The sequence below is a fragment of the Semicossyphus pulcher genome, unplaced genomic scaffold (genome assembly GCF_022749685.1).
Source record: "Semicossyphus pulcher isolate SPU_LCO1_2020_fin unplaced genomic scaffold, fSemPul1.0.p SCAF_13, whole genome shotgun sequence".
Taxonomy (NCBI): Eukaryota; Metazoa; Chordata; class Actinopteri; order Labriformes; family Labridae; genus Semicossyphus; species Semicossyphus pulcher.
The window spans coordinates 5,848,756-5,865,462 of NW_027211637.1; the positions used below are offsets into that span (position 1 = coordinate 5,848,756).

Genomic DNA, 16,707 nt, shown 5'->3' on the forward strand with positions numbered 1-16,707 from the left:
ACAATAGCTTGCTAACAAGCTGCTCTCTGTAAAAAGCCGGACATGACAACTCTGCTGTGAAATCCTAATCCTGGAGAGGCAATTTTACAGTGTACCTTTGATATCTTGATGCGAGACATTCTCAACCAGTACCCCCCGCCCCGGCTAAAAGATGAGGTAGATATTTCGCCTCTGTTGTGCGAAATCTATGATGTGAAATGATTTAATTAAGATAGGCCGAGGAGTCATAATTAATTCTGCCTCTCTCCGAGTCGGGCTTACTGTCAAGAACACAAGGAAAGGCTCCGGCAGAATAAATTACAGGACAGTTTGTGTTTGTATAAATGTGTGTGTGTGTGTGTGTCCTCTATCTGAGGATGTAATGGTTGTGCAGCGCTTAGTTACTGTACTCTGCCTGAGCTGACAGAGAGTTATGTCAGTTCTTTAGGAAGAGAAAGTGTTGTTAAAGGGGAAGCGAGCCCGCTGGCACTTTTTTTTAAGGTTTCCCAGATCAAATCACATTTCAGTCCAGGAGTTTATTTTGTGTGTCAGTTAGAAGCATCCTCTGGGGAGCGCTGTCAGTGACAAATGTGAAATTGAAGGATTCACAGCGAATGAGCTCCTGCCAGGCAGGTTGTGCTGGAGACAGCTACAGTCGCAGAGGACCTCTGAACTGTTTGACGCTCTTTCTCTATTACACTTCTTTTTCTCCAGAGTCTCTTGAGCCTATTTTGGGCCTTTTGTGGCCAGTGTTTAGTCACTTTAGGTTGTTACGGGATGAAATGAATGATTCCTCCAGGGAGCCATTCCAATCTGACTTTTTTCTCAGCTGAAGACCTTGAGACAGAATTCAAGCAATACAATCTTTTTTTTTTTAATTCCTGTTCAATTACAACTACATCCGCCATGAATCCAATACCCAGCTAAGGACTACATCTCTAATAAAAAATGCCACATTTAACACACAAAGATCTCGATGTTAGCACTGCGTCCTTCCTGTGTCCTTCAACAGGGGACAAACATGTTCAGTGTTTTGTCTTGATGTAGACACTGACAACTGGGGGCCAAGCGCCTCATTCATCAAGCATTTCTCAGAGTCGACCAAAGTCCAATACTAATCCCTCAAGCTGCAAATTCTCTGGGCTTTCTAGCTTTGGCCAACACGCAACAACTGTCTTATTATCAGGAGACGACAGGCAATAATGAGTGTGGCCTGAGCCAAGCAACTGCTGCTTTGAGCTTTCAAAGAACGAGCCTAATTAAAGGCTGCTTTGTGACTTTTGTCACTTTTTGACTGGTGATTATAGGCCGTTCATTGGGGAGGATTCGTCAGCTATTTGCGGGTGCAGCGCACCATAAATATCATCTAAGAGCTCTGCTTATGTTGTGCCGAACCTGCATTTTTCCCCCAGCGAGTCCCAAGATTCCCTCACTCTAATTTGCTGAACAAATTCCTTTACTTTCAGCAGAATCTCCTCACGTTAATAAGGACATCTCATCAGCTGCAGTTCAGACACAAATTGGGCTGTTTAAATATGCAGACTCCTTGGTATCTTGTCTGTGATTTCCTGTAATGAAGTACCGGGGAGCAGAGCGTCCTTGGCAACTGAGGACAGGTTCGGCAGAACAAGCCTGATGCTCTTTTGAGCAGATTTGACAAATGGCAGAGCTATATTAGCCCTCTTCTGGTCTGAAGCACCATCTAAATCAACCCTCCACCACTGCTACAACCACGTGTCTCCAAAAAGTGGTCTACTGTCTTATTTGGGCCAAGCCTAATTGTCCCACTAATCTTTCCAGCATTAAATGACCCGCAGAAACTGCGTCCCACAGGGCAGGCTTACCCCACTGATTGGGGTACTGTGCCTTTTGTTTTGCTTGGCAAATTAAAACAGCATAGACTGCTGATGGAGAGCCTACAGAACTATTGGAAATGTAATTAAAGGCTAGCAGCAGCTTTTAAACGGTTGACTAGTGCAGAAACAAACTGTGCCCTCAGACAGCAAAAACTTTAATACATGGGAAATGAGTGGCTCAATCGATAAGCAGGCCGTTTTTTCTTTTGTAGGGGAAAATTCAATGGAAGACAGGAATGGTCTGCTTCACTGCCCGCATACTGTTTCTCATTTTCCCAGCGGAGAGCCACATTTTATGGCAATATTTGCTTTGAAAACAGACAAATAGAGACCGCTCTGTGAGATATAATCATTTGTCAAGCAATTTCATCTTTCATTAAAACAAAAATAAATAGCCGCTGTAAACTGTGCCGGCTGCAATTGAATCTCCAGTGTTTGGGGGGATATGAGGCACAAAAGAGAAAAAAATAGACATGTCGTACGCCCCTCAGGTGTTGAGGTGAGGGTGAGTTGAGAAATGCTCCAATCAAGCTCAATTATTTGTTGAAGCCATTTTACATTGACAGGGAACAGCCTATTGTCCCGACTCCACCAGACAAACACATTCATCATAAACCACCTCTAATTTTATACATTTTTTATGCTGACATCTTTCGCAAAGCGCTTTTCCAAACAAGCTGGCCTATGGGGCGAGTGATTGAGCAATTATCAGAAACAGATTCGGCAAGCCCCCACTGTGGCCTTTTGTCCCCGGCATCAGCTGGCCGGCGCGGATCATTAGAAACATTTTCTCTGTGTGCTTTCTTACTTTAAACCTCTGGCTTTGTAGCTGGAACACAAGCAAGATGACAGAACACCTCCAGAACTAGTAGGAGTCCATCCCGAGCTGTATGTCAGAGCAGTAAAAAAGACACAACACCAAAGTCTATCAAACACCGTCTCACTGTGCTGCCTCCGATAAATATTCATGATAGCAGCTTGAAAACCAGCTGTTTTCCTCCAATTAAAGCTCGCAGAGATGCACCGTTTTGGAAATAAATTGTTGCTTCTTTTAATTAACAGCTCATGCTAGTGGGCTCGACAACACTGAAACAATGACGGAGCCACGGCAGAGATTTATATGTGTGGGACGTGACGAGGACATGTGAATAACAAGGTGGGATGATGGAGCTGCTCTGCGGCCCTGGCCTACAGACCCCAGGGTTCCAGCAGTGTACTGCAAACCCAGCTGCCTGCCGGGCCTAGGTTAGTAGGAATGTTTTAATGTATTTTTAAGATGCTTGGGATCGTTACAGTGAGGCGACTCAGTTGGAAACTTGAATATATTGGATGGAGAGCTCACTAATATTATCTGCTGGTTAAAACACAAATGCTAATGGCAAAAGATGAGCCGGGAATCAGTTTTCTTTACCCTCATTGTGCTTAGAGTGACCCTGAACACTCGACACATGTGCGACTATCAAAGCTACCATTACCTAGCAATATTAGCTAGCTAGCTAGCTAGTTGGTAACACAGATATTTCCTCTGGGACATTTACGGATAGCATTGAGGAGGAAAGGCAAAAGCTAAAAATGGGCTCTAAGAAAGCAGATTTTTACATTTTTTAAATTCTGTCTGTGATTCTGTTACGACAGAAACTACAGAACAAATCACTGCTACGTTGCGCTAACAACAACAGTCATCTCTTAGTCGAGTACTGGCAGAGATAAGCATACAGTCGGAGAAACCTCGATGTAAAATTGGCAAACATGTTAATTTTTCTGTTGTTCTTTTTAGCTTAAACTGTACTGTCTACATGCACCAAGTTAAACACAGTGGTCTGACCTATGTGATGTATGGTTAATGGTAAATGGATTGGACTTTGCTCGTCTTCCGACCACTCAAAGCACTCTTACAATACATGTCACTTTCACACTTTCACTGATGGCAAAGGTATGCCAATTTCCAATCAGGATCGATGCACATTCATACCCCTTCGAGGGCAATTTGGGGTTCAGTGTCTTGCCCGAGGACACTTCGACATGTGGACTGTAGCAGTCAGGGATTGAACCACCAACCTTCCGATTGAGACGACCGACTCTACCACTGAGCCACAGCCGCCCCATTATCCGCTGTGCTAACAGCGTGTAGGCTACTTTGATGCTTTGATAATGTTCTACCCAATGGCGTCATCTCACCACAGGCTGTAACCTCTTAAGAAACATCTCAGCACTTCAGCATTACCAGCATGAACCGGACTAATTAAATGACCTGCTGTAATACATTTAACCCACAGACACTGAATATAAAATCTAATTGACTGGGTTTCAAATAAAGCTAACGTTGCGCCGTCTTGCCTGAGTCAATGCTCACCAGCAGGTAACATGAGCCTAGCTTACTTCTCCCTTTTCAGATGCAAGCATGTCTGCTCTTTAGAGATGGATATGTAAAAACCCTGAACCCTCATACAACCCCACACAACAAGAAAAATACATTTCTTTGTTTATCCATGCAATTATATTAAATTACATGTAAATAATTCTGTTTTTTTTCACACAGATGTTATAGTAAACATAGGGTGTGATTCATTCTTACTGCCATCAGTCTGTCGGGTTTTTTTTTATAGAAAAGGCACTCAGGTAATGTAGCATAGAGAAGGGAGGGTTATTATCCTATTAGACCCTATCAGACGGATGTGAATGCTGCTGTGGTTACAGATATTGAACATCAGCCCAACTAGCAGTGCGGAGCAGATCAAATCAAGTCATCAAAAGATCCTTCTCACATCAAAGCCCTGAGCAGACCTGGGCCACGTGCCTGCAATACCAACAGCGTGGAAACAAAAAGCGGAGCAGCCAAATCTGCCCCGGCGCACAGACGGCTGCCCACTTCAAAGGCAGGGATCTGCTGTCCAAGGTCATTAAGAGCAGGTACACCCCCCTAAAAAAACACCAGCGGCCAACGAAGGCGAACAGAGAGGAAAGCACAGAGGACTTACCATCAGGAGGCTGAGCCGGTGTGAAGTGATGAGGTTTGTCTGAAAGAGATAAAAGAGAGAGAAATAGGTTTTTAGTTTTGGGGGAGTCAGACCTCCCACGGGTAAAAAGCCAAGTAATTGAGTTACTACAAAAAAAAGAAGAGACACATTCTGACTACAGGCATGGTTTTTCAATCTAACACCTCCCGATGTAGCGACTGGGCCCTGCAGGAACCCAGCTGAGCTAATCGACAGGAGTGCATGTTAGCAATAGCAGCACCATTGTTGTTTTTATGGTCTCTTCATCCCAAACCGCACAGCGTGAGTTTTAAAACACGAGAATCGAAAGGGGGAAGGGGGGGGCTGCTTTTTTGTTTTCAGTTAAAAAGTGTGAGATAAGAAGATTTCACAACAGCTTACTCCATCCCCTCCCCCACCCCCACCCCCAGCAACCACATGCAGAACAAATCAGTCTCTTTCCCCCCTCATAATATATCAAATGACATCATGCTGGTCTCCAGGTCGACACCCAGCAGACGGTGATATAAGGCTTGTTGTCTTGTGGGAACCATAAAACAAGACCTGTAGTGTCAAATGACTGAGTATGGTGTAACACTCAGGGGAAACGCTCATGAAACCCGAGTCCTTTGCAGATTTGACACCTTGACGCTTGGAAATTAGGTCATTCTTCACAAAGCAATGTAAATGGAGGTGGATGAAGACCACATTTAGCAGGGAAATAGGGCATATTGTCGTCATAAAAAAAATAATTAAGGCTTCAACTAAAATATTTCTGCTGTTGATTAATCTTATGATTATTTCTTAGGCTAAATGCCAAAAAATAGTAAGACTGGAACTACTCAGAGCCTTAGGGGGTGTCTTGAAATTGCTTGTATTGTCCGACAAACAAAAATATATAATTTACAAGAAAAAAGGCAGATTAAAGCAACAAACTTTGACAATTGAGAAGCTGGAACTGGAAAACTTTGCCATTTATTTGCTTGTGCTGATCCCCTATTCATATTCTGGGAGATTAATTTTCTGTTGGTAGGCTGATTAATTAAACAACTAATCATCGCAGCACTCAACAGAGACATGAAGTGGGATATCTGCCTGTTGGTTAGCTTGGCAATTATGCAAAGAGAATGCAGACACCACAGACACATGCAATGAATGATGCAAAGCTATAAACAAAGTAAGAAGACTGACATCTGGTAGGAAAGGAAAACACATCTTCCCCCACGTCGTGCAGACGTACTATATTATGAAGAGGGAACTGTACATATGGAAAAAAATGTATGTGGATTGAAGAAGACTTTTATTTTGAAGGAGGCAGGTTAGCATTTGCACCAGCTTGTTTTATATATACGTTTTAAAGAGGGGGTATTATGCTGTTTCACATTTTAAGACATATATAATGTTACAATGTTGGATGTGCAGACTAAATGTGGGTGAAGTTTCAAATCTGTAGGTAAAAGTTTCACACGTTTTCTTCTACACGCTGCACTTTGTGACATCACAAAGTGCAGCCTCAGCCAGTTTCGGAGAGCTGGCCAATCAGAAGAAAGTGGGGAGGGGCGGGGTTTCTTAAAGGGACAAACTGACTGAGTCGTTTCAGGCAGAGGCTGGATGAGGGCCTGCACAGAGCAAGAGAGGTTTGTTTTAACTGTAAATAATGCTAAGCTACTCCACAGGTATCACAGAGTAAAAAATATCAAGTTTGGAATTAGCATAATACCACCCTTCAAATATGTTTTTATAAAATATTGTTAATAAGTTGTTGCGTATAATGTTAACGTCAGACATCTTCCCTAAGAGTTACACACTGAGGGAGGAAGTATGGCAAGCTGTTGTTGTGTACACTGCATTAGGTGCACTTCCATTAGCTGGTGTGAGAGAAAAACACTGTTAATGGTTTTCAGCTGCTGGTTGGATAAAAATGGCTGAAAAACAAGTAAGAGCTTGTTTACAACACAACACAGAGTCGGATCCACCAGATGAACTGCAACTATTTCATACAAAATAATACTATCACTATAACGATAACAGAAGCAATCATCCAAAACGATGAATTTGATGTATTCTTATCATTTACCAGGTGAGTTTTATTAAATGGACATCCTTCTACAAACGTGGTGCGTTTCTCAAATGCCATGACGATACCCCGGTCACAGTGCACCAGGGCACTGGAGTACCGAGCACAACCCAACCAAACCACCATCTGCGCTCCTGCACTCAACTTGGCTGTCTGACTCACTAAGCAGAGCCCCAGTGAGTTGTCAGAGCTGCCTGTACTGAACAAACACACCAACACACACATTCACAGCCGATGTGCAGCAGACCAGCCGTCTCTGCGATGTCTCTGTGCTGGGAGGGATAATGAGGAAGATAAAACACATCACATCAATTACCCGGCTAACTCATTTTTTTTCCGAGGCCCTCGTCAACCACAGCGCAGAAGCCTTTCTCAGGACTTCTGCGTTAGCCGTCAGCGTCCCGAGACACAGCTGAGTTTTAAATTTAGGCTCACTTAAAATTGCTTGTCAACAGCCGGGGCTTCGGGGGAGGAAGAGAGAGAGCGTGCGAGAGAGAAAAATGAGGAGAGGGGAGAGGAGAGGCGAGGCTGGTGCTAGAGGTGAATAATGAAGTGTCTACTGAAGCTGTTTCCCAGTCAGTCACGACGGTAACTGATTTCCATCTGGGGGGACTTCAAGAAAACGTGTAAAAAGAGAGGAGTAGAAATCGGCATGAGGAAAATATCTGACTTTTGTTTAGAGCGTACACCAAAATAGTCCACTCAGGCAGAAGCATGTGCGAACACACAAACACACATACAGTCGTATTATCAAATTAAGGCGAATCGAAGAGAGCCTGACAGAGAAGGTGCCGCACAGAGCGAGCCGAGACGCCGAGAGAAGCTAAATGATTTCTTCACATTTCCATAGCCAAAGGACAAGATAAGGTCTTTCCATAAACATATCAGCTCTTCCCATCTCCCTGTGCACCTGGCAAAGCCTGCGTGATTCCACGTGCCTGTGTGAATGTCACAACATCGCCATCATTCACGCAATATCTTCAGCAAATCAATACGTGTCTGACTGTGACATTTAGCCATGTACGGGAAGAGCTGTGCGAGTGTATGTGTGTCACTTTCCCCCTTTGGTGTGGCTGATGTATCGTCGTACAGAATGATAAAGCAAGCGTGTGCCTGTGTGGGCTCCGTTTGCAGGCGGGGGGGGGTTACAAACTCAGTGTGTATGTGTGTGTGTGTGTAGGCATGCTTCATCCCATATGGTGACAATAGAAATTGCGAATCTGAGGTTGCACGATTCCTCCAACACCCCTCCTCCCACCACACACACACACACACACTAACACGTCACCACTAGCAGCACTATCACTATCCCATCCAGCTGTCCTTGTGGCCGCATGGCGAGGGCTCTTGGCAGCATAATAGAGCCCCTTCTCACTTCATCAATTTCTCCAGCGCACATTTCTTTTCACTCGGCCATCTGAGAGGTGAAGATTGGCCCACTTTAACGGAGTTTGTATTAAATCTAATAGAATCTGTCTGGCTGGAATTGATTGGGTAACAAGGCGAGGTTACAAATGAACCATCCTCCGCCTGGTCGCCTACATCCTCTAATTAGAGTGACAAGGAAAGACTGACAAATATGATAGAAAGACACAAACCTTAAAAAAGAAGTAGAGACCTTTTTCAACAAATGCAAAGAGGTGCATCTAATGCAGTCGCATGCTCGAGGCTAAGGGTACTTTGCCTTGTACATGCTTGAAATGTCACCAGCCTGATAACAGACTGAGAGAAAGTCAGAGAAAATGGAACAATAACCATGTATAAGAGCATTTACAAAGCCTCTGCAGAAATTCCATTTCCACTTGGACTTGGCAGCATGAAAATAACTGCTAAGACAGTTTATTTACTTACTTTCTCACTTATTATTACGCCCTCCTAAGAGATTATGTGGCACAAGTCTTGCAAAGCCCACTTTGCAGAATTAAGAGGAATGTCACCTTTAACACAGACTAAACTGGCAAGCCACTCAGGAATAGACTTACGCAAGTCTGTGAGAATGTGAGAGGAATAAATAAGTCCGTGCTAAGACAGGCAGGAAAATGTTAGAGGGCAACACCTGAAGGTGAGCTGCTGGTGATGCAAAAAACAAGGTTGAATCATGTGCTAAGGTGACAGGTGAATGTCTTGCTTCAGTCGCGTTGTAATGGCAAACTATTTCCCCTTTAGGGCTAAATCTGTCATGAGTGGGGCTGAGTATCACATCTCAATGAGTACCAGTAGAAATTAAGCTCTTTCATACGGAAATTAACATATTGAAAAAAATCTAATTCCGCCCATTATGTGCTTTGACAGAAGACAAACCTCTCTTGTCAAAACTGCCGTGAGAAAAATCTTTGTCTAAGGTAATACTGGGATGCCCACCAGCAAAACTGTCACCACTAACAAAGGCTCACAAACTTCATGCTTCTGCCTCCTGATGAGCCACTTTGCTTTCAATATAGAGTGGCACAAAAAATAATGCTGTGGGAGCAAATGACGGGAGGGGTCGGGGCGTTCAAGGCCAAAAGACAAATTTTCATCCTCCAAAGGCATTTAATCCCCATTTAATACTTCATCCCGCAGTTCAAAGTAAATGCCAAGTCTTTGGAGACGAGATATGATGCAATTTAGCAAGACTGCAGACTAAAAATCAACCGAAGGGAGGGGCTTTGACTTTAGCTGTCTTGATGTCCGTACTTAAAGTGCAGATAAGGCTGACATAAGAGGAAAAGTGAGCTAGGTTTCAGGGAGGTTATTTAATGAAAAAAAACGTGGAATTTAAAACGCAAAAGACTGTTTTCCAGCTAAATTCTGTCTCAAACACTCGCAGGATACTTTTAATTGGGGTTTATGAAAAGCATTCTGTGGCCGAATGTGGATTAATTCTTTTGGGTGCAATTAAAGTGCAATAGAAGAGAATACAAGTTGCACTGAAGTAAAGTTGTGTTTCTGTTGGACCAACGTACAGTTGTTGAGGAACAGGAGCACCGCGAAGCCCAGTGTCGACGTGGCCAGCAGGATCAGACAGATGTTGCAAGGGATCATGAAGTAGCGCACCACCAGAGACACCTTGTGCTGGTACCTTCGCTCCTGCTCCGGTGGCGTTGGCGAGGGATAGTGGCACCCGCTCATGCTCCACTCCAACGACCCCCTCCCCTCCAGGGTGGAGGAGATGATGGGCCGCGGAGGGCGGCGAGCGCTGCCCAAAGACCCGTTGGCAAAAATGATGGCGGTGGGGTGAGGGCAGGCGATGAAGATGAAAACAAAGTAAAGGGTAAGAAAGATGTGTAATGGGACGGTGTTTCAGCTGTGGTTCCAGCCGTGCACCGCGGCGGGGACCCGGTGACTGTTTCTTTCAGAAAATCGCTGCAGGACGCTTTCAGTGGTTTCCAAGCAACACATGTTTCGAGGTAATAACATCCATTTGGTGAAAGAGGACAGACAGGGGGACAGGGATGTTGGACTACTACAGCCCCCCACCTGTCCACACAACCTCCATTCTGCTGTGCCCGCTGGGAAAAAGATAAAGTAATGGGCTTTCAATGTGCGAGTGTGTGTGTTGTGAAATGGTTTATACTTACAGTGCAAACATGTGTGTGGATTTAAGTGGGTGGTGATAATGCGTTTGTAAATGTGTGTTGGTGCGCTTTTGGCATGTATGTGTGTGAGATGCACTTAAGCCAAAAATGTGCGCGTTCGGTTGTGGGTGTTTCGGACAGTCAAATATCCACACGGAAAACTTCCAAGCAGAGCGTGAGTAAATCCACAAGCGGAATGATCTCCTTTCGTCCCAGTGACCCTGGTTGGTAATTAGATGGATGTGGAAGGGGTCGGGGGATGCAGACTCCTAAAGAAATCCCTCCTCCTTTCCTTGTCAAAAGCCTCTCCAATCCAAGTCAAGGTCTGGTGCTCACCGACAACACGTGTCACAAGTATTTCCGAAAGAGTAGACAGCCGAGCATCTTTTTTAGCTTCCCTGTTGCTTTTGCTTTTCGGGGCAACAGGGATTAGCTGCTCTCCTGAGCAATGATTAGCCGGACGCACCTCTAACTCAACACAACTGCCTCATTGTATCCACTGGACTGGCGCTTTTGGTTTATGAGCTACTGTCACAGTGAAGTGATATACGACCACGGCACGAAAGATCCGTCCAAACCTGACACCGTCACTAGAGCAACTTGTATCTGCTGTAGCGTGATTAGCCTGATGGCCGGAAAGCAGCTGGCGGCCCCTCGCTAAACCATATGCTCCCGGGTATGCGGAGAAGGTTGGTTTTTCCTCCCCTTCTCTCCTGCGTGCCTGCCACTCCTCCTCGGTTCAATAACCTTTATTCCCGGCCAGTGTCATGGAGTGGGTAAGCATCTGCCCCCCACCCTGCTGGTGCGCTGGTGCTGAAAGCAGGTCAGAGGAAGTGGCGGCACAGGGGGAAAAAGTTGGAGAGGGGAACGATCGCAATCCCCACTCGACCTGTCAGCTCGCAGCCGTCTTCTCTCCAAAGTAGCTATGGATGAGCAGGAAAATACAGAGACTCTAAAAGAATAAACTCACGGAGAGAAAGCGAGAAAAGCCCGTGGGTGATCACAAATCAACCAAGAAGCTCGAGGCGGAGATTTGTTGGGCTTTCATCCCTCGTGTCAGCACCCTTGCAGAGAACTCCAACCACATAATGAGAGGAAAGGGTTCTCATTGCGCCCTGATCCTCGTAACATTTAGGTTGATTTAGCCTCTTCTATTTCTGCCTTTCAGGACAGAACTTGTCCAGTCTTTTCTTTCTTTCTCTGGTTTGTCTTTTATATGCTTCCCCGAGCATCCAGTCCCTCTTTTCACCACGTTGTCTTAGTCCAGAAGCGCTCCTGGTTTCCTGGCCGCAAGGATTTATGCACCAGCTCTTCCTCTGTGGGGATCCAACATTCACTGGCAGCCAAAACAACAAATTAGACTCCGGGTATTCATAGCGCGCTTAATCCCCAGGCAGCAGGTAGTGGTCCCAGTGTCAGCGCACTCAGTCAGCCAGCTGTAGCAGGGTTGGAGTGAGTCAATGAGAGAAGTCATCGGACAGACAAGGTATACAGAGAGAGAGAGAGAGAGAGGAAGTAAACGGGAATGAGGAGTACAGCTGGCAAAAGGAAAAGCAGCTCCTGACACTTGTTTTTTTTGGGGGGGGAGAAAACAGCAGCGGCGTGTCGCTGGTTTCCCAAACACTCTCCTCCTGAGCGCTCCTCTCTCAGCCCTCAGCCAGCGGAACGGATGAGCGCATAATGAGAGAGCGAGCGAGATAGTGCAAGAGAGAGAGAGCGAGGAGGGGGGAGTGGTTGAGGGGCCGTCTTTAACAAAGGCAGAGGGGAGGAGGGGTTGGAGTTGGGTGAGGGAAAAAAAAGAAAACGATCGAGAATAAAGGCTTTGGGGAATAGTACTCGAGTCCTGTCAGAGCGGGGGGGGGGGGGGGGGGGGGCAGCAACAGTGCAGCAGCAAAACAAAAGAGGGCCACAGTCTTGGGAGATGTCAACCAACTCCTCCATTTGTTTATAGCCTAATCAAAAGAAAGTCTCTTCCACGAGAGCTGGAGAATTTCCACAAAGATTTAATGAGGCAAACTGAGGGAAAATAGGCCTCGGGAGGGAGGGAGAAAGAAAAACTTAAATACATAAAAGTCAATCACGTATCGAGCGTCTCCAAACAGCCTAACCCACTTGTTTTTGACCGATATGTGAAATCAGTGCAGAAATAAGCCTGAAAACCTCAACATTCGTTCCACACTAACAAGCCAATATGCAATTAATTAACAATCCCATTTGGATGTGTTTTTTTTCTGACTCGCTTTCATGACAACAAGAACTAGATTTTGTTTTTCCCTTGTGTTAAATAATATGGCTAAATTAAATAATCAGCACATCTGGCAAATGATCTGAGGCGGAACCTTTTGCATCTCTTCCATAGCATGTAATTTTTCCAATAGCAATGCATTACTGCTCTTCTAATGTGATAATGAGGTCAGATAAAGGGGTGGTTACGTTGTGTTTTAGCCAGACCCTGCATCAATATCTACTTTGAACCAACTCAATGGCAGAAGGCGGCAGATGCAAGGCAGTATCAATCATCAATTATTAATGTTTTTTTCACTCTCTCTATCTGTGTCTCCATCTCTGCTGTTCATCCCCCCACTTTGTGCTTCACACGAGGGTGTGCACAAGCGCACACACACTCAGTGACTGCATCCACAGAGGAATTGCATGAATGCACACACAATTGCCTCTTCTGTCGGATAGAACAGCACATACACACAGCAAAATGGCTCCTTCTGTCTTTTTGTCGGCCTGGCCTCAGACTAGAAGCTTTCACAACTTGGACGCACACTTACACCACAGTACACACACACACACACACACACACAGGTAGGTGATCTTGCTGCCCCCAAAGTCATTTATTTCTTTGGACAGAGTGTTCATTCCCAAGCCTGAGCTGAGCTGTGTGTGGGGGAGAGCCGAATGCGAGGGAGCCAGGTTTTTCAGCCTGCCTGCTGAGGGTCAAGAGTTCACCCCCACATCAGCAGCAACACCCACCCAGAGGTGTCCCCCTCCTCCTCTGCTCTTGCGAGGCACGGTACCCCAGACAGTCCACATCAGCTCTCACATTGCATAACAAAACCCTGATTGATGGACTGACTGAACAGAAGAAGGAGACAGCTGCTGTCGTATTTGCTGCCTCTCTTTTGTTTCTCTTCACCGTTAACTAAAACTCTGTCTTTATCATCACGCTTATTGTCTAAATGAGGGGGAATTTCGGGTGCAGCAAGGGGTTAAAGCAATTACAACACACACAAGTGCAGAACACAGTGACATCACAAGCATGAATAAAATGGCAAACTCTCCCAGCAGAGGGCGGCGGGGAGTCAGCCCGGCTCTCTCGCTCTGCCGCCGTGCACGACCCAAATAAGATCTTCCGTCTACATCAAAGCTCAGCGGCTTTGATCCATTTTTAATGGCACAAGTATCGCACAAGGTTAACATCTCTCTCTGAAGGCTTTGAAATGGCAATTTCCATTAAGGAGCCAAAGGGGCTGCTCTCCTGTTTAATGGTCTGGCAGAAGTAAAAGTTGATATGTGTGTGTGTGTGTGTGTGTGCTGTTCTTATGCAGAGGGTGAGAAATTTGCCTGGTTCAATAACTGATTGACAGTGATGCTTCAATCAGAGTGTGTGTTTGTGTGTGTGTGCAGCCTAGTGCACATCCCGGTCTTCTGGCTGGCTGGCGTCGGTCTAATTGAGCTAAGAGAAAACAGTTGCTGCCTTTGCTGAATGACAATTTCTCCTCCAAAATGCTCTATTATAATGTGAAAAGGCTTCTGTGAGCATTGAGATTTAATAAGAGAAATCAACACCATCAAGGAGAAACGGGAGAAACACTTTTTGCATCATTACCACATTAGTCCCTTCTTTACATTTCACATAGAAGCTTCACTTCAGCTGCTATGCCGCAGGGCAGAGAGTCAGATGATCTACTGTTGTATTTTTTCTATCCTTGCAATTAGAGGAGTCCAGCAAGCACTGATTTGTATCTAAAAGCACTTTATCAGCTGCAGGCTGCAGCTATTTACTGGAGCAACACATGCTTATTGTATGTGTTAGCCATTTAGACCCTAATATATATATAAAAATACCAGAATTCCCCTTAAAGGAGCAGTCCGCCCCTGGAAAAAGCCACTATCAGTCAAAGCTGGTGTTCTCTGTAATCGATAGAAGCAATAATATTTTAAATTGGCGCCATTGCTGTGGAGAAAGTTGTACAAACAGCTCGTGGTTTCACCCATTCTACATTCCTACAACACCCAGCGTGCATTGCGCCCCTCCCTCTGAAGGGAACAACCCAGCGAGGACATTGATTGCTGCTGGCAATGGCTCAGAGCGGTACAGAATCCGAATTATGACGAATCGTCTAAAACATTTCAAACCTGACGATTTTGACATGACATCGGAGGCAGGCGTCCTAGATTGAGGAAGTGTAGTTTCGCAACTCCCTGGCCAGACGACATAAATCCCGTCATCTGGCAGAGAGCGACCATAATGGCATTAGCTCCTCATGATAGCGTGATAGGACTGAGGTTGAAAATCGGCGAAGTGGCCCTTTAATAGCTAAATACCAGTGAAAATATTTGAAAGTGTGCTTTTTCTTATTAGACGACTGAACAGGTGAAACAGTCTCATCATGCTTTCCCAGTTGCCAAGCAAAACCCAATTATCATCTGCAGAACTCTTTCCTACAGGCGGCACTCACAGAACTAAATATCAAATTTGCATTAACAACATTTTAACTGTGGTGCTGATTCATAGAGATGCTAAAGGTGACAAAGCACCTCCAGCATGCCTCTCTGAAAACTACCTTTTCTGGTTTAGAAGGTATAAAATGAATGCAAAACCAGCTTTTATGACATAACATGCCTAATTTAATGGCTCTTTGTCTGACTGGGTAAAGTACATTTTCAAGTTCAGGATAACAAAGAGCTATTCTGGATGAGGAAAGAAGTACGACTTCTTCGGCTGAATCTGTCATCAAATGATCTGTTTTTGGATAAACTGTGTGTAAAGATCCATGCACAATGCAACAACAGCCGCTTTGTACATTAGAGTGCATGAAAAAACTCACTGTAGATGAATACACCAGCATCCCATTAGAGTGGGATTCTGTCCATTTTTCAAAAGCAGGAGCTATCAAAAGCGAAGCTGTTGCCTTCACTAATGGCACTGGAGATCATCCTTTCCTGCTGTCCATTGAAAATGAGGGTTTTAATGATGTTGATGAAAAAAAATAGAGTCTGTTAAAATTTAGAATGGATTTTGTAATTGCCTGCACTAAAGCCTGTCTACTGGCCCACTCAACTATTCGTGTGCGCTTCGTTTCCATGTTAGTTCACAGTGATATTTGGCGTGTTTTGTTTGGTAAATGTGTATGTGTAGATTTGGGTTATTTCAGCCAATGGCGTTTCAACAGTTATTTCCTAATGTGTATTTGTTTTGCCCTGCTGCCTACACAATATGTCAGCGGGCCGACATGTCTTATAAGGTATCTAATTCCACTGTGAACTATGTACTCAAGGCCACAGATTGTGCTTTCAGCGTCATTAGGTGGACATCAGAGGGCCATGTTGAATTCTTCATGTGCATCGAGCCGTGCAGCCGGACTGGTGGAGGGAAGCCCACACTCCTCACCTCACCCAGTGGGCTACACCAGCAGGATGCAAGCAGGTGGGCCAATTGTCTCGCTACGGTATTAACTCCAATCATCATAAGTCAGACGTCTTCTCCGGCATCCAACAGATTCCCAGACTTCCCTGTCACCAGGTCTCCCCGAACTGAGCAGCAATTCATCTAAGAAAGAGGAGACCGGGACCTCTTGCAGCTGTGCGTAGCTAACGGCATTAACCTCTGCTGAAGTGGAAAAGAGAGCAGGAGGTACAAGGACAGATGATCATAAGGGACGAAAACAAGATGTTTCTCTGACAAGTGTTAACATGACAACATGGAATCAGCACTACAAGGGATGAAAAGATATTCAATACTTGTTTTTAAGTAAAGCAAGCTGACATTACATTGCAGCTCAGGACAGACTACAGATGGGAGACAAATTAAAAGAAAAAAGCATTAAATGTCTTTGTGAGCCAAGAGAAGCCTTCAGAACAGCTGAAGTGCTCCTTGTCAAAGATTCTACAAAATTAAGGCCGGGCTCAGACAACAGAGATATAAAGAGTTTTATAATCATAATAGATTTTGAAAATTGGTTGCATAAACACATCAGGAGAAACTGCAAGTCTGCAAACATTTTAGGTGAGTACAGGATCGATTAACCCCT

At 44.9% G+C, this 16,707-nt stretch overlaps 1 protein-coding gene across 2 annotated transcripts in view; it reads right to left on the reverse strand.

Annotated features, from left to right (window-relative positions):
* Positions 1-12,090, reverse strand: part of agrn (agrin) — a 206,628-nt gene extending 194,538 nt beyond the window's left edge. For both annotated transcript variants that reach the window (XM_069659364.1, XM_069659363.1), the window contains exons 1-2: positions 9,833-12,090; positions 4,814-4,852 (exon numbers count right to left, since the gene is read on the reverse strand). In XM_069659364.1, the coding sequence (XP_069515465.1) occupies positions 4,814-4,852; positions 9,833-9,998 (205 nt within the window). In that variant the 5' untranslated portion in view covers positions 9,999-12,090. The remainder of the gene's footprint in view (positions 1-4,813; positions 4,853-9,832) is intronic.
* Between the last annotated feature and the right edge of the window lie 4,617 nt (positions 12,091-16,707).